Genomic DNA, 18,642 nt, shown 5'->3' with positions numbered 1-18,642 from the left:
GAGAGAGAGAGAGAGAGAGAGAGAGAGAGAGATATTTGTGTATAGGGGCCCAAAAATAGCAACTTGCCTATGGCCCCGTGGGGCCTAAATCCGCCTCTGCATCTGCCCTATTGTCTTCTACTCACAAATGGTTCCACCTTACTTGAAGTGATTTAAGTTTACTTGAAAATGCATATAGCCATAGGGATCAGTGGGCCGGATGTATTTACCTGGAGAAGGCATAAGGAAGTGATAAACCAGTGATATATGCAAGGTGATAAATGCACCAGTTAGTCAGCTCCTAACTGTCAATTTGCATATTGGAGATGATTGGATGGTCCGTTTATCACCTTGCACTTATCACTGGTTTATCACTTCCTAATGCCTTCTCCAGGTTAATACATCTGCCCCACAGTCTTGTTACTTGTAGCTGCGTCATTATTCTACTTTTTTTCCTTGTATTGTAGTTTGTAACTTTTTATATTGAATTGTTTCATTGTAATTTTCCATGTATGGAAACTTGGTGGCACCATATAAATAAAAGAATAGTATTAGTAACCAAAATATAAAATTCATATACTTCTAAAGTGCCTTATAACCAAAGCAGGGAAATTACACCATTTGAATGTATGTATATACTGTAGTTCTGATTATATTTTCTAAGTATATAACAGCTAAATGATAAGGGTAAGGTGCAATCATAGAGATTTCTAGATTCTTCAGCGAGTCAGGGAGATTGCTACTATTTCAGGGAGTCGCCATGACATTAAAATAGGATTTTAATACCTACCGGTAAATCCTTTTCTCTTAGTCCATAGAGGATGCTGGGGACACCAAAAGAACCATGGGGTATAGATGGGATCCACAGGAGACATGGGCACTTTAAGACTTTGAAAAAGGGGTGTGCACTGGCTCCTCCCTCTATGCCCCTCCTCCAGACTCCAGTTATAGGAACTGTGCCCAGGGAGACGGACAAATTTCGAGGAAAGGATTTATTGTTTAACTAAGGTGATATTCATACCAGCACACACCGCAAACACGCCGCACAACGTGGCATTCAACAGAACCCAAGCTAACGGCATGAACCAACGTCAGCAACAGGCTGACTATAAACATAACACAACCTGTGTGTAACCAAAATTAATAACTGCAGATACAGTACGCACTGGGACGGGCGCCCAGCATCCTCTACGGACTAAGAGAAAAGGATTTACCGGTAGGTATTAAAATCCTATGTTCTCATACGTCCTAGAGGATGCTGGGGACACCAAAAGAACCATGGGGTTATACCAAAGCTATAGAACGGGCGGGAGAGTGCGGATGACTCTGCAGCACCGATCGACCAAACTTGAGGTCGTCATCGGCCAGGGTATCAAACTTGTAAAACTTCGCAAAAGTGTTCGAACCCGACCAAGTAGCAGCTCGGCAAAGTTGCAATGCCGAGACCCCTCGGGCAGCCGCCCAAGAAGAGCCCACCTTTCTAGTACAATGGGCCTTCACCGATTCCGGTAATGGTAATCCGGCCGTGGAATGAGCATGCTGAATCGTGTTACAGATCCAGCGTGCAATGGTCTGTTTGGAAGCAGGACACCCAATCTTGTTGGCAGCATACAGGACAAACAGAGCTTCGGTTTTCCTAACCCGAGCCGTTCTGGCGACATAGATTTTCAGAGCTCTGACCACATCCAAAGATTTTGACTCAACGAAAGAGGCAGTAGCCACTGGCACCACAGTAGGTTGGTTCATGTGGAAATATGAAACCACCTTCAGCAGAAATTGTTGCCGAGTCCTCAATTCTGCTCTATCTTCATGAAAGATTAAATAAGGGCTCTTGTGAGACAAGGCCGCTAACTCAGACACCTGCCTTGCGGACGCCAAAGCCAACAGGATGACCACTTTCCAAGTGAGAAACTTCAACTCTACCGCCTGTAAAGGCTCAAACCAATGCGATTGAAGGGACTGCAACACCACGTTAAGATTCCATGGTGCCATAGGGGGCACAAATGGAGGTTGGATGTGCAACACACCCTTCACGAAAGTTTGAACTTCTGGAAGGGAGGCCAATTGTTTTTGAAAGAAAACCGATAAGGCTGAAATTTGAACCTTAATTGAGCCCAACTTTAGGCCCGTCTCTACACCTGCTTGTAGAAAATGGAGAAAACGTCCTAGCTGAAACTCTTCCGCAGGAGCCTTCTTGTATTCACACCAAGACACATACTTCCTCCAAATGCGGTGGTAATGTTTAGACGTTACTCCCTTCCTGGGCCGAAGAAGTGTGGGAATGACTTCACTGGGAATACCCTTCCGTGCTAGGATCTGGCGTTCAACCGCCATGCCGTCAAACGTAGCCGCGGTAAGTCTTGATATACGCACAGCCCCTGCTGTACAGGTCCTCGCGCAGAGGAAGAGGCCAGGGATCTCCTATGAGTAATTCCTGAAGATCTGGATACCAAACCTTCCTTGGCCCGTCTGGGACAATGAGGATTGCTTGAACCTTTGTTCTTCTTATGATCTTTAGAACTTTTGGAATGAGAGGAAGTGGAGGGAACACATACACCGACTGAAACACCCATGGTGTCATCAGTGCATCCACTGCTATTGCTTGAGGGTCCCTGGACCTGGAACAATATCTCTGAAGCTTTTTGTTGAGGCGCAACGCCATCATGTCTATGTGAGGAATTCCCCAATGACTTGTCACTTCTGTGAAGACCTCTTGATGGAGGCTCCATTCTCCTGGATGGAGATCGTGTCTGCTGAGGAAGTCTGCTTCCCAGTTGCCCACTCCTGGAATGAAGATCGCTGACAGCGCTCTTGTATGCTTCTCTGCCCAGCGGAGAACCTTTGTGACTTCTGCCATTGCCGCTCTGCTTTTTGTTCCGCCCTGGCGGTTTATGTACGCTACTGCTGTCACATTGTCCGATTGGATCAGCATGGGCAGATAGCGAAGAAGATGTTCCGCCTGCACAAGGCCGTTGTAAATGGCCCTTAACTCCAGAACGTTTATGTGGAGACAAGTTTCCTGGCTTGACCATCTTCCTTGGAAGTCTACCCCTTGCGTGACTGCCGTGTCAGGTGACGGAAGAGCCACCTTTTTAGACAACCGCGATAGGGCCTTGTCCACAATGGGGGGTGACTCCCACTTTTCCCTATCCCCAGTGGGAAACGGATAAACTACCGGAATCCTTTTGGGAATCTGAAATTTTCTGTCAGGACTTTCCCAGACTTAATCAAATAAAGTATTCAGTTCATGAGAGGGATGAAACGTTATTTCAGGTTTCTTTTCCTTATACATACAGACCCTTTTATCCGGTACAGCAGGGTCCTCAGTGATATGCAATACCTCTTTAATAGCCACAATCATGTACTGAATGCTCTTTGCCAATTTAGGATCTAATCTGGAATCACTATAGTCGACACTGGAATCAGTGTCCGTGTCGGTATCAGTGTCTGCCAACTGGGTAAACGTACGTTTCTTTGACCCCGAGGGGACCTGAACTTGTAATAACATATCTTCCACAGATTTCTTCCATGCTTGGGTCTGAGACTCAGACTTGTCCAATCTTTTACAAATACGAGCTACATTAGCATTCAAAGCATTCAATACCTTTACCCAATCAGGAGTCGGCGGTGCCGACATGGTCACCCCCACCGCCTTTTGCGTCTCTAATACAGTCTCCTCCTGTGAAGAGCACTCAGCCTCAGACATGCCGACACACGTGTAATACCAGGGGCGGATTGGGAACAAAAAGCGGCCCTGGAAAAATTTGTACTAGTGGCCCCACATGGGCAGCACCAGAGGTGTAAGGTCTAGCCATGGGCCATGGCAGCAGCACCCTCCCCCCAAGACTTTCCAGATAGTGGGCATGTCCAGCATCAAGGGGGAAGTTAAAAGGAAATAAAATTAAATATTATGAGCACATTATATGATATATCTTCAGAATTTAGGGAACTATATAATTCTTTAAAAATATATATTTTTATGCTTATTACACCAACCGTATCTCAAGCACTATTCGCTCAATCTTATATGTCAGCCAAGCAGGCAGACAGAGCATACACTAGATCATCTGCAATCACAGGCTAAGTGGCAAAGTAATTTTCATATATGCAAATTATTTTGCATCTTATTCATTATGTCTATAAAAAGGACCACATGTCCTCAAACAAAACAGGCCCCACTGGTGCATCGGCCCACCGGGAATCTTCCCTGTAAACCCTATGGCCAATCCGCCTCTGTGTAATACACACCCACAGACACACTGGGCTTATAAGGGACAGACCCACAGAGAAGCCTGTCAGAGAGACACAGAGGGAATTTGCCAGCTCACACCCCAGCGCCAAATCAATGGGTCAGAAGCGTTACCTAAAATGCCCCAGACCTGTAGCGCTTTTTATATGATATAATATTGCACCAAATAACCTGGGCCCTCCCCCCCCCCGTTTTGCACCCTGTACTTGTTCAGCAGTGTGAGGAAGGACCAGCGCCTCTGCAGCCAGCGGAGAGGAAATGGCGCAGAGTGAGCTGTGGGGATGAAGCTCCGCCCCCTTAATGGCGCGCTTCCGTCCCGCTCTTTTATAATACGGATTATACTGGCGGAGGTTAGGACAGTGTCTTACACTAATGTCCCTCTTGCCAGAATTTTGCTGAGGTATTTTAAGCTGCCCCGGGCGCCTCCCCCCCCCCCCCCCCCCCCCCCCCCTACGCGCCCTGCAACCAGAAGTGCTGTGTGTGAGCGGGAGCTTGGCGCGCAGCGTCCGTCCGCTGCGTGGTACCTCAGAGAAATGCCATCACTGAAGTCTTCTTTCTTCTTCTACTCACCTGTCTTCTGACTTCTGGCTCTGTAAGGGGGGTGACGGCCGGCTGTGGGGGCGAGTATCTGAGCGTACCCAGCGATCAAACCCTCAGGAGCTAATGGTGTCCTGTACCCAGCGATCAAACCCTCAGGAGCTAATGGTGTCCTGTAGCCAGAAGCAGAGCCCTTGAACTCACTAGAAATTGGTCATACTTCTCTCCCCTCAGTCCCACGAAGCAGGGACGTTGTTGCCAGCAGTCTCCCTGAACATAAAAAAACCTAACAAAAAAGTATTTTCAGAGAAACTCAGTAGAGCTCCCCTGTAGTGCGTCCAGTCTCACTGGGCACAATTCTAAAACTGGAGTCTGGAGGAGGGGCATAGAGGGAGGAGCCAGTGCACACCCCTTTTTCAAAGTCTTAAAGTGCCCATGTCTCCTGCGGATCCCGTCTATACCCCATGGTTCTTTTGGTGTCCCCAGCATCCTCTAGGACGTATGAGAAAGGAGAGTTGGCAAGTGTGTCATTGCCCCTGATCTAGATGTCCCCCACAGTTTTTTAGCCTAGGGAACCGACGTTCATAAATCTGACATTGCACCTTGGGTAGCAATTACCAAGTTCAAACTGTGGTATATGCACTTGTCGTAATTCATTGATTATACTTGACACTTCTCCTCTGGGCACTTCTGCTGTTATGTTGTTGTTGTGCAAATAAAAATGCCAACTAACCATCAATTTGCTCCCCATCCCCACCCCCCTTCATTATGTTGTGCAAGGAATGTAAACTATCTGCTATCATGTACAGTGCAATCTTTGGGCAAAGAAAACCTCTGTGGATGATAGTGAGGGTCATGTAAGACCAGGACTGAAACATCGCACCGTAAATGCTTTTCTGTGATGTCACGTGACTAAGGCCCTCATTCAGCATCAGTAGCAGTTTTTGCTAGATCGCAAGGCCACCCAGCATGAGAAGGTCCGCCCCGCGTTGCGATCTCAATCGCAGGATCGCAGCAATAAGGGTCGAGCCCTGGCTGCGAAGGCAGGCATCCTGCCGCCATATATTCCCCCGCAGCAGCTGCGTGTGACGTCACCCTGCCGCCACTAAAATGGTCCAAACATGCCTGCGTTGTCCGGACCACTCCCCCCTAATGCCGCGTGGGGATGCGACCGCTATGTGAATGGACGCACATGCACGCTGCGACTGCTGCTGAATGAGGGCCTAATGTAGCAGAAATAATCCATGGAGAGAGCGTGGATTTGCCGGACTAGAGTGACGGTGTCTGCAGAAGTGCCAGGATTTTACACCGGACAAGTGACAATGGAAAGAGTTGGGTCATTCGGGGAAGTTATGCTGAATGTAGCCATCATCTCTGAAAACTGCATTTCTTTCTAATTTTCTCCTTATATCCTGCTCTATTTACCCGCATCTGTGGCTTAACTGATATTAATGATGACAGTGTTCTAATGATTCTCCCTGGCAGTCATAAAAAGCCAATTACACCCCTAGTAACAGCATTAGAAGAGGAGACAGCAGGTAGACAGAATGAATACCTACAGTAAATACAAAACATCCAGGTAAGACATTCACAGTGTACATTTTTTCTTAAGTTAGTAGAAATTTTAAGAATTTATTTAAAATTAAGTTATCTTACGTTAGACCTTAACACCAGTGTATCTAATGTTATTAAGAGGGGTATTTGTCAAAGCTCGGAGAGAGATAAAATTGTGAGTGATAAGGTTATATCAGCCAATCAGCTTCTACCTTACATTTTACAGGCTCTGTTTGAAAACTGACAGAAGCTGATTGGTTGGTTCCTTATCTCTGACAATTTTATCTTTCTTAAAGCTTTGATAAATACCCCCTTAATGTGTACAGCAGTGGTTTCCAAACTTTTTTGAATCACGGCGCCCTAGGATATCAGAAATTTTTCACGGCACCCCTAGGCCAAAAATTTCTTATTGAGAAATTTAGAAAGAAATATTACATTAAGTAGATCGCGTTTATACTTTATATGTCATCCTTAGGGTCAGTTGTGTGGTGAGGGACAAGATTTGCTACTGTTTGGCCACATATTTTATGACTACCAGCACTGGTTTTACCTATTATATGGACCATGAATAATTTGAATTGGTCCTGGACCACCAACCTAGGTCACCCCTGCAAGTGTCCCGAGGCACCCCGGGGAGCCACAGCACACAGTTTGGGAACCTCTGGTGTACAGCAAGAAGTTAAGAGAATAATACTCACTGATAGTGGAGAGGAACAAGATGACAAATCCACAGAACATTGGCAGATCATATCCAACCCTGTGGATGACAAGAAGAGTGTTAGTACAGAAGGACATCTTATTGGAATTCCGTTATTTGGAAGACTCGTGCTATAGCTACAGTCTCGGCTTCAGTCCCATGTTTAGCATTACCTGTTGGTGATCAGTCCCACTAGTGGATTGACCATGAGCTGTAAAATTGCTTTGGAAGCAAACAGTAGACCAACTTGTACGTTCTCATCCTGCAAAACACTTGTCTCCTTATTGCAGCTGTTATTCTTTATGGGTCCCTGGGTCTTGACCCTGGGGCTTTGAAGATGTGATTCCCCACTGGAGATCGTAGAATTGTCATAGAAAGAATGGATAGTTAAAAAGGCAGAGATGTTGGGAGGTGGAGAAGACATGTGGTCTATAGTCATGTTTCCATTCTTGTGTTCCTTCTCATAGAGGAAACTTGGGATGATAGGAACTAGAGGGAGAATATTATCAGTTAGACATCCATGGATACAAGTATGACCTTCTTCCCTGCACAGTGTGTTAGGGAAACACCAACATTTGTCATTTAATGCCACCTGTGTCTTGGGTATTATTACCAAGCTGAGTGTTACCCTGGCTTACGTTAGGTTCCTCTACATATACAGCTAATTTGTCCCACTCAAAGCCCACACTTCATGTCACCTATTTACTTTTATGCCTTTTAGATGACATTATCTATTTTGCATGGCATATGGCCTCTAACAATCCAGTGGTGAACACTGAACATAAATAGCAAGTGCCATTATATAAAGGGGCCACTAATAACACGCACACACATTTCCTAAGGTCTGTCCCATCTCCAACTTGCATGACCCTCCAACAAGAGAAGTGTATATACAGTGGGAAGGAGTTGGACCACAGCAGGGCCACCGTCAGTTGATACTGTCAGTTGCCACCTAGAAACGCCCATCTCTGAGAAAGAGTGGAGTGGTCCATCAAGGACGAATCAGTACCCCCCGCCCGGGCACTTTCACTATCTATCCATGTGCGTACACATGGTCCAGTGCATGCACAGTCAGCAATTGCCTTCTATGGTGTATACGGACGGGATCCATCTGCATTTCAATATGCATTGACTCAGAATCAGCCCAAACAAGTGTAAGTCGCTGCTGGACCACCGGGAATATTTTGTTGACATTCTGATCCTGTCGACGTGTCATCACTGTTGACACGATGAATGTCAGTATGTTGCATGTTGATATGGCTATGTTGACATTCTTATGTCAACAGTATCAATGTTGATATGACAAACACACCCCATTTTATATAAACAAGCTTGTGTTTTAGGTTTGCTAATCCTTTAAATGTTGGAACATAATAATAGTAATAATAATAATAATAGTAATAAAAAAAGTAATAATATATTTTATATTTTTACTGATAAACATACATTGTTATTAAAGCCAGTATTACTCAAATCCTTAATTTTCTTATGAATATAATACAGTTGCTCTTAGATGTCACAATAATATAAATCAGTAAATGTGAAAGATAAATTGTGCATTAAAATATATTTAATTTATTAATTTATCAGTTACTGAAAATAACATGAGTAACGTCACCAAAATAAACATACCCACAACTGTGAAGAGCATGTTATCCAGGAGCAGTGCTACGGAAACCACCACTAGGACCACCTGGCGGGACCCCCTCTTCTCACTCAGCCACTTACAGAGGTTACACTCCATGATGCACAGGATGGAAGAACCTTCAGAGGTTGAGAACAAACAGGGATAAGTCATTCATGACAAACAAAGCATCAGAATAAACCTCCGCCCGGTGCTTTGTTTACTGGTAATACTGATACTCAGGAGTACGCGCAACGGCAACTTTTATTTTATTTAAGTGTCCTTTTTAATCATTATAACTAGTACTGGAAACAGGAAATCAAGTAAATCATTTAAAAAAAAATTAAGAAAACAATCATTTACCAAGAGTATGGAAGCTACTATACAATACAGTAAATCTTGTACGTACGTGTAACTTTAGATGAGCACTGACAGCTATAGATCTGAATGCCAGCACCTTTATTGTTAGAAAAAGACAGGACACGATTCAGACCTGATCGCTAGGCTGCTAATTTTGCTGTCCTGCGTTCAGATAGTCGCCGCCCAAGGGGAGTGTAAATTCGCCCGTCCAAGTGTGCGCCGTGCTACAAATATACCTCGGTCAGCGAACAGCTGCAAATCCATTCGCACCTCACTCACCATCGAATATTTTTACCAGTGTGCGCAGTCTGTGCATAGCCCAGGACTTACTCCTACAGTGCGAATAGAACAGGCTGAGCGGGGCACAGCTGACGTCACCCTCCCTGAAAATGCCTGGGAACGCCTGCAATTTCCCTGACATTCCCAGAAAATGGTCAGTTACCACCCACAAACGGCTTCTTCCTGTCAATCACCTGTCGCTGTTTGGCGATGCCTCTTGTTGTTTGGCGACGCATGCGCAGTCTATCGATAATCGCTCGCTGTGCAAAAAAACGCACAGCAGCGATCAGGTCTGAATCGGGCCCACAGTTCCTACCCATTAACCCGATCATATCTCAGATCCTGAAGCCAAAACTATTTGATCAGCTACTGTACGTCCCTTTAGGTCTCCCTTATAAATAAAAGCAAAGCTATTGAGAAATATGTCATGGTCCATGTGCTGCTAGAAGTGAGAGATGCATGACTGTCAGACGTGGACATGTCAGATCAAATACTAGAATCACATTATGACTTCCCATTTCATTCATTTGCCCAGTTTTCACAATATGGGCTGCCAGTATGACACTCATCTAGCTATTATGCCACATATTAAACACAGTGCACATCAGGGGTGTATTTATTTAAACTATCAGCTGTCTAATTCTGCAATTTCTACTATTATTATTATTATTATTATTATTATTACTACCTTTTTTATGTTATGCTTTTAAACTGAGCAAATTGCATCCCATTAACTGCAGACTAATACCTTTGGGAACAAAATTTCAGCACGGTGCTGCATGCTGAACAGGGGGGAACCGTGAGCCCCTCATCCAGGGGCAAATCCAGGGAGGGCGTATTGGTGATCAGTGTGTGCTGGATTGGGGTGAGAGGCAGCTGCTGACAACTAAGATAGGGGGGTGGCTGCAGACTGGGACCCCTCCAACAAGCTCGGGCCCAGGTAATTAGTACCCACTCCCTCCCCTCCTCTTGGTTGCCCTGTTCGTTTGAGTGGTTAAAAGGTGTTCCCGCTCAATATGAAAACACTTTCAGGTATGCACCATATAATATTTCATCCATGCATACCGTCACATTTTAGCCATCATCTAAAGTCCACATTATCTTTAAAAAAGTTACCACCTTCCACTTCAGTGTAACTGTAAGTGAGGGATAAGCGGTACAATGGGACACGTGATGTCACAACAAGACAACATTTTGCATTGCATTTATGACAGACATCACAGATGATTTGAATAAACTGGCAGCAACAACTACAGCAGCAAATGTTATCTCAGTATAAATATCAAACCTGGATTTCCCTACACTGGCCCCACCTGGCCTCCAATTCAGATTACTCACCGGCACTAAAAAAATACCAGCCCTTCATACATCTCCAATCTTAGCTCAAAATACTCTTTGTATTACCCGTAGATCTACTTCTGATGCACCATTCTCTGGAAGCCATCTCTTTCCTACAAGACTTCTCCCTTGCTGTTAACCCTTATGAAATTCCTTACCACGCCTTTTCAGACTGTCCTGCTGCCTTCATATCTGTTGGCACTCTCTGAAAACCCTACTCTTAACGTTATTACCTACACTTGCAGCTATATAATAATCTAAGATCTGTCCTGACTTTAACACACACCACCAACCTTACAGCGGCTCCATAGTTGGAAATTCACATTCCATTCTTGTTATGTTCTTCAGGAACTTTATTGTCTCCATAATGAATGAAAAGTAAGGGTACCTGTGGTAACTAAGGGGGTAATTCAGACCTGATCGCTAGGCTGCGAGAGAGAGAGAGTGAGGGGAGTGAGAGACAAAAAGGGTGTCAGGGAGAGAGAGAGAGAGAGAGACAGAGAGAGAGAGAAACAGAGGAGCAAGAAGAGAGAGAAAGAGAGGGGGTCAGGAAGAGAGAGGAGGTTTCATGGAAAAAGATGAAATGAGAGAAAGGGAAAGAGAAAGGCATAAGAGGGGAAAGAGAGAGGAAGCATCAGGAGAGATTGTGTCAAAGAGAGAGAGGGCGTGAGAGAGGAAGAGAAGGGGGAGGGGCAAGAGAGGGAGGGAATCAAGAGGGAGTGAAAGAGAGATAGAGAGTGTCAGGGAGGGAGAGAGAAAGAGGGGAGCAAGAGAGAGTAAGAGAGTGTCAGAAAGAGACAGAGAGGGAGAGAGAGAGAGAAAGGGTGTCAGGGAGAGAGAGAGAGTCAACGAGAGAAAGAGTCAGAGAGACAGTGTCAGGAAGAGGGAGAGTGTGTCAGAGAGAAGGGGAGGAGCCAGGGTCATCTTTTCATATGGGCTCAATGGGTAGTTGCCCAAGCGCCCCAGGAGTATAAGGGTCCTAGGCCTAAAGCTGAGGGTCCCCTTTTTCCAGCAGTACCACATTTTTTAAAGTCAGAGAACCGGCGATATCCGAATTCAAAACAGTGGTCCCCTTCCAAACCTGTTAATTGTTCTTCCCAGCCAGATATCTCAGGTTTTGTCTGACTTGGAGTGTTTCTGTAGAATCGAAAAGCTGTGAATCTCCCCTTTCGGTGGACACTGGCAGCTTGTCTCTACTATGCCCACAACCAGAGATATCAGCCTTCTAGCAGCTCATCCCTGCTCCAGCTCCACATGCCTGATATGTAGTTTTATATTTTTGTCGGTGGATTTCTCTGGCTCCTGAATTCTGATCCCCAAGTCCAAAGTACCTCCTGAAAGGTGGGGAGCTCTATGTTTTTTTTATCCTGTTGAAAGCTAATAAATCTGTTTCCAGGAACTGGAGATATCTGCAGACAAGCAAGCTGCTGTCACGATCCGGGTATCTGGACGCCATTTCTTACCCATCAGATGTCTCCTAAGGCTGGCTCAGCGCTCCAGGACCGGATCCCATCTGTTATCCTGATGTGTACATTCCTGTATCCTCTCCTGTCTCTCTGAGACGCTGTCACAGTAACGCCATATTACATCTGGCATGGCGTCTCCCGCGGCCTCCGCCGCCGTCCCTGAGCTTCTGCATGCAGAGTGTCAGAGTGGCGATTACGTCAGCCGCGGCCTCCGCTGTGTCCGCGTGGTTGGATGTGCACTTGTCAGCCTGGCGTCTCCTGTCTCCAGTGGCCGGCGCCGCCATTACTGTTTTCATTACCACATGGATTACAAACCAAACTTCCCTCCAAGTGTCTGCATGGGCGCAGCCATCTTGGATTCTGTCAGCTGATTATTTCCTCCAATCTGTTGTCAGTATTGTTAATCTGCATAATTGCCTAGCCAATCCCTTCCTTGCTGCAGGTATAAATACACTGTGCCTGAGCAAGGAAGGCGTCAGTGCTTTGGTTGTCAAACCTAGTTCCTGTTTGTCTCTCTCCTGTGATTGTCTTCCAGGTTCCAGCTCCTGTCTCAAGACTTCCACCATAGAGACCCGCACCAGCATTCCACCTGCGGTGTAGCCTGACTCTCCAATCCATTGTGGATTCATCTGTTTCCAGCTACAACATTACCTGCTTCCAGCTCAGCTTTCAGCAGAGTACAGCTTCCCTTAAAGGGCCGGTGTCCTTTCTACACTTTACCACTCTCCACCGGTATTATTATTTCTCCGCTCTCAAGTTCTACATTTCAGTTCATATTTCATCGCTCCCAAGTTCATTTATTATTTAACTGGTTCCAGCCAGTATCCACTCCGTGCTAACAACAGTCTGGTTCCAGCCAGTATCCACAGCAGCTGTTTTACCTTCAGCAACCCAGCTTTTCCTGGAACACCAGCTGGCACAATCCTGGGTTATCTCCATTGCTACAGTCGGGCCTGGTAAGGACTTTCCATCTAGAAGATCATAAGAACTATCTCACACTACCAGTGCCCTGTGGCTCCTGCCATCCTGTAGTACCCAGGAACTGTATTTATTCTTTGCTGACTTTTACGTTTTCTTTTACTGCTGCTGTGTTGCGGAGTTGTCATAATAAACATCATTGACTTTTATCCAAGTTGTCGTGGTCACGCCTTCGGGCAGTTATTATTCATGTTACTTACATGTCCAGGGGTCTGATACAACCTTCCAGGTTCCGGTACATCTCAGCCCCTACAACTGAGGCTGCCTCCCGTCAGCTCAGGCCCTCAGTTGTGACAGTAAGCACTGACCTAATGAATCCAGCCGGAGACCAGGATCAAGCGGCCAGGCCGATGCAAGAACTGGCAGCCCGACTAGAACATCAGGAGGCTGCACAGGGCCACATCATCCGCTGTCTCCAGGATCTCTCTACTCGGCTGGATGGGATTCAGACAACTCTCCGTGGATCAGGCGCATCTGGTGCGTCAACCACAGTGACTCCAGCTATAACCCCACCCACCTTACCCATTTCTGCTCCACGTCTTCATCTTCCAACGCCAGCAAAATTTGACGGATCTCCAAGATTCTGCAGGGGATTTCTCAACCAGTGTGAGATTCAGTTTGAGCTACAACCTGGCAATTTTCCCAGTGACCGTACAAAAATTGCCTACATCATCTCTCTTCTCAGTGGCTCCGCCCTTGACTGGGCATCACCGTTATGGGAGAGGTCCGACACCCTGCTATCTTCTTACACTGCATTCGTGTCAACATTCAGGCGCATCTTCGACGAGCCAGGCCGGGTAACCTCAGCTTCATCCAAGATTCTCCGTTTACGCCAGGGGTCACGTACTGTAGGACAATATCTGATACAGTTCCAGATCCTGGCATCCGAACTGGCATGGAACGACGAGGCCCTGTATGCTGCATTCTGGCATGGCTTATCTGAGCTTATTAAAGATGAGTTAGCTACCAGAGACTTACCTTCTAAGTTAGATGAGCTAATCTCACTCTGCACGAAAGTTGATTTACGTTTCAGAGAGAGAGCAACTGAGCGTGGAAGATCATCTGCTCCAAAATCTTCTGCTCCTCCTCCTCGTCAACTGTCACCATCTAAAGATGAGCCCATGCAAATTGGCCGTTCCCGTTTAACTCCTGCTGAGCGCCGAAGACGTCTCTCTGAGTCTCTTTGTCTTTACTGTGCAGCTCCGTCTCACACCATCAATGCCTGTCCCGAACGTCCGGGAAAACTCCAAACCCTAGCTCGCCCAGGAGAGGGCCGGCTAGGAGTAATGATCTCCTCTCCATCTCCTCATGATTGTAATCTCCCAGTCTCGCTTCAAGTTGCTCAACGTTATCGGAACGTCATTGCTCTCCTTGATTCCGGAGCAGGTGGGAACTTTATTACTGAAGCCTATGTTAAACGGTGGTCCCTACCCACCGAGAGACTTCCTTCCTCCTTTTCCTTAACTGCCGTGGATGGCAGTAAAATTTTTGATACTGTTATTGCTCTAAGGACTCTACCAGTTCGTCTGAGAGTGGGAGTTCTTCATTCCGAACTTATTTCACTTTTAGTGATTCCAAGAGCCACACATCCTGTGGTCCTGGGCCTTCCATGGCTCCGTCTTCACAATCCTACAATTGATTGGACGACTACGCAAATCCTGGCATGGGGTTCCTCCTGTGCAGAGACATGTTTGTTTAAAGTATTGCCTGTCTGTTCTTCCTCCCCCAGGTCGTCTGATGTTCCACCTCCTCCATATCAAGATTTCACGGATGTGTTCAGTAAAGCTTCTGCTGATATCCTTCCTCCTCATAGAGAATGGGACTGCCCGATTGATCTCGTTCCAGGGAAGGTTCCACCTCGAGGCCGAACTTATCCGTTGTCTCTCCCTGAGACGCATTCTATGGAGGAATACATTAAAGAGAACCTAGCAAAGGGGTTCATTCGACCTTCTTCTTCCCCAGCCGGCGCAGGCTTCTTTTTTGTAAAAAAGAAAGATGGTGGTCTGCGGCCGTGCATCGACTACAGAGGTTTGAACGACATTACCATCAAGAACCGTTATCCTTTACCCCTGATTACTGAGCTCTTTGACAGAGTTAGCGGAGCTACCATCTTTACAAAGCTGGACTTGCGAGGTGCATACAATCTCATCCGGATCCGTGAGGGTGACGAGTGGAAGACCGCCTTTAACACCCGTGACGGACATTATGAGTACCTCGTCATGCCCTTCGGATTGAGCAATGCTCCAGCTGTCTTCCAGCATTTTGTCAATGAGATCTTCAGAGACATTCTATACCGTCATGTCGTGGTCTATCTAGACGATATCCTCATTTTTGCCAACGATTTAGAGGAACATCGTTTTTGGGTTAAAGAGGTTCTGTCCCGTCTCCGTGTCAATCATCTCTATTGCAAATTAGAAAAATGCGTCTTTGAAGTCAAGTCCATTCCGTTTCTAGGGTACATTGTGTCCGGTTCCGGACTAGAGATGGATCCTGAGAAACTACAAGCAATTCAGAATTGGCCGGTACCCTTAACCCTCAAAGGGGTCCAGAGGTTCTTAGGGTTCGCCAATTATTACCGAAAGTTTATACGAGACTTTTCCACCATTGTGGCGCCTATTACTGCTTTCACCAAGAAGGGTGCTAACCCGTCCAAGTGGTCTGAAGAAGCCATGCAAGCTTTTCATCTTTTAAAACAGAGGTTCATCTCTGCGCCTGTCCTGAAACAGCCTGACATGGACTCTCCTTTCATCCTAGAGGTGGATGCCTCCTCCGTTGGAGTAGGAGCGGTGTTATCTCAGAGGGCTAAAGATGGCCATTTACATCCTTGCAGTTTCTTCTCCCGGAAGTTCTCCCCAGCTGAGCGCAACTATGCCATTGGCGACCAGGAGTTGCTAGCCATCAAGCTCGCTCTAGAAGAGTGGAGGTATCTGTTGGAGGGAGCTTCTCATTTAATCACCATACTTACAGACCACAAGAACCTTTTATACCTGAAGGGCGCACAATGTCTCAACCCTCGTCAGGCCAGATGGGCACTTTTCTTTTCCAGGTTCGACTTTAAACTCCAGTTCTGTCCGGGCTCTCAGAATCGCAAGGCCGATGCCCTTTCCCGCTCATGGGAGCAAGAAAATGAGTCAGAGTCTTCAGACAAGCATCCTATTATAAATCCGTTGGCATTCTCCACGGTAGGGATGGACTCTACGCCCCCATCAGGGAAAAGTTTTGTGAAGCCGATGCTAAGGAAGAAGCTCATGCATTGGGCCCATGCTTCCCGTTTTGCCGGACATACAGGTATCCAAAAAACCCTGGAGTTTATCTCTAGGTCCTATTGGTGGCCAACTCTGAAAAAAGACGTCTTGGAGTTTATTGCATCTTGCCCAAAGTGTGCCCAACATAAAGTATCCCGCCAGTCGCCTGCGGGGCAACTGGTTCCACTATCCGTTCCCCGTCGACCATGGACCCACTTGTCGATGGATTTCATTACAGACTTACCCATGTGCAACAAGTTCAATACCATCTGGGTGGTAGTTGACCGGTTCACCAAGATGGCACACTTCATTCCTCTCACCGGTCTTCCGTCAGCTTCCAAGTTGGCTCAAGTATTCATACAAGAGATCTTCCGACTCCACGGTCTTCCTGAAGAAATTATCTCAGATCGAGGAGTTCAATTCACAGCCAAATTCTGGCGAAGTTTATGTCAAGTCCTCCAAGTCAAGCTAAAGTTTTCCACGGCTTACCATCCTCAGACCAATGGTCAAACCGAGAGGGTGAATCAGGACTTGGAGGCCTTCCTCCGCATCTATGTGTCCTCCTCTCAAGATGACTGGGTTCAATTACTTCCCTGGGCCGAGTTCTGTCATAACAACCAGTATCATTCTTCATCTGCTTCAACACCATTCTTCACTAACTTTGGATTCCACCCTAAAGTCCCTGAGTTCCAACCGCTTCCAGCAACTTCTGTTCCCGCAGTGGATATCACCTTGCATCAGTTTGCCAATATCTGGAAGAGCGTACGATCAGCTCTGCTCAAGGCATCGTTCAGGTACAAGAAGTTTGCGGATAAGAAGCGTCGAGCATTTCCTGCTCTCAAGGTGGGTGATCGGGTATGGTTATCCACGAAGAATTTGAGGTTAAGAGTTCCCAGTATGAAGTTTGCACCTCGCTATATCGGTCCTTTCAAGATTGAACAAGTCATCAATCCTGTTGCTTACAGACTCCAGTTGCCTCCCTTCTTAAAAATACCCAGGACATTCCATGTTTCCCTGTTGAAACCGCTGATCTTGAATCGGTTTCATTCCTCACTTCCTCCAACTCCGAAAGTCCAAACTCAACGAGGCGTTGAGTATGAAGTGGCCAAGATCCTGGACTCACGTCACCGTTACGGTCAACTACAATATCTTATTGACTGGAAGGGTTATGGTCCTGAGGAACGGTCGTGGACCAATGCTTCTGATGTCCATGCTCCTGCCTTGGTCCGGAGATTCCATTCCAAGTTTCCTCAAAAGCCAAAGAAGTGTCCTGGGGCCACTCCTAAAGGGGGGGGGGGGTGCTGTCACGATCCGGGTATCTGGACGCCATTTCTTACCCATCAGATGTCTCCTAAGGCTGGCTCAGCGCTCCAGGACCGGATCCCATCTGTTATCCTGATGTGTACATTCCTGTATCCTCTCCTGTCTCTCTGAGACGCTGTCACAGTAACGCCATATTACATCTGGCATGGCGTCTCCCGCGGCCTCCGCCGCCGTCCCTGAGCTTCTGCATGCAGAGTGTCAGAGTGGCGATTACGTCAGCCGCGGCCTCCGCTGTGTCCGCGTGGTTGGATGTGCACTTGTCAGCCTGGCGTCTCCTGTCTCCAGTGGCCGGCGCCGCCATTACTGTTTTCATTACCACATGGATTACAAACCAAACTTCCCTCCAAGTGTCTGCATGGGCGCAGCCATCTTGGATTCTGTCAGCTGATTATTTCCTCCAATCTGTTGTCAGTATTGTTAATCTGCATAATTGCCTAGCCAATCCCTTCCTTGCTGCAGGTATAAATACACTGTGCCTGAGCAAGGAAGGGGTCAGTGCTTTGGTTGTCAAACCTAGTTCCTGTTTGTCTCTCTCCTGTGATTGTCTTCCAGGTTCCAGCTCCTGTCTCAAGACTTCCACCATAGAGACCCGCACCAGCATTCCACCTGCGGTGTAGCCTGACTCTCCAATCCATTGTGGATTCATCTGTTTCCAGCTACAACATTACCTGCTTCCAGCTCAGCTTTCAGCAGAGTACAGCTTCCCTTAAAGGGCCGGTGTCCTTTCTACACTTTACCACTCTCCACCGGTATTATTATTTCTCCGCTCTCAAGTTCTACATTTCAGTTCATATTTCATCGCTCCCAAGTTCATTTATTATTTAACTGGTTCCAGCCAGTATCCACTCCGTGCTAACAACAGTCTGGTTCCAGCCAGTATCCACAGCAGCTGTTTTACCTTCAGCAACCCAGCTTTTCCTGGAACACCAGCTGGCACAATCCTGGGTTATCTCCATTGCTACAGTCAGGCCTGGTAAGGACTTTCCATCTAGAAGATCATAAGAACTATCTCA

General features: G+C 46.6%; 1 protein-coding gene across 1 annotated transcript in view; it reads right to left on the bottom strand.

Annotated features, from left to right (window-relative positions):
- The window catches only part of SLC18A1 (solute carrier family 18 member A1), a 101,241-nt gene that overhangs the window by 38,966 nt on the left and 43,633 nt on the right, over positions 1–18,642 (bottom strand). Inside the window, exons 2-4 of the mRNA XM_063931833.1 lie at positions 8,649–8,780; positions 7,190–7,505; positions 7,018–7,076 (exon numbers count right to left, since the gene is read on the bottom strand). Coding sequence (XP_063787903.1) covers positions 7,018–7,076; positions 7,190–7,505; positions 8,649–8,760 — 487 coding nt within the window. The 5' untranslated portion in view covers positions 8,761–8,780. The remainder of the gene's footprint in view (positions 1–7,017; positions 7,077–7,189; positions 7,506–8,648; positions 8,781–18,642) is intronic.

The sequence above is a fragment of the Pseudophryne corroboree genome, chromosome 6, assembly GCF_028390025.1.
Source record: "Pseudophryne corroboree isolate aPseCor3 chromosome 6, aPseCor3.hap2, whole genome shotgun sequence".
Lineage (NCBI taxonomy): Eukaryota > Metazoa > Chordata > Amphibia > Anura > Myobatrachidae > Pseudophryne > Pseudophryne corroboree.
Note: the sequence above shows the minus strand (reverse complement) of the source record. Positions and strands in the feature narration are given on the sequence as shown.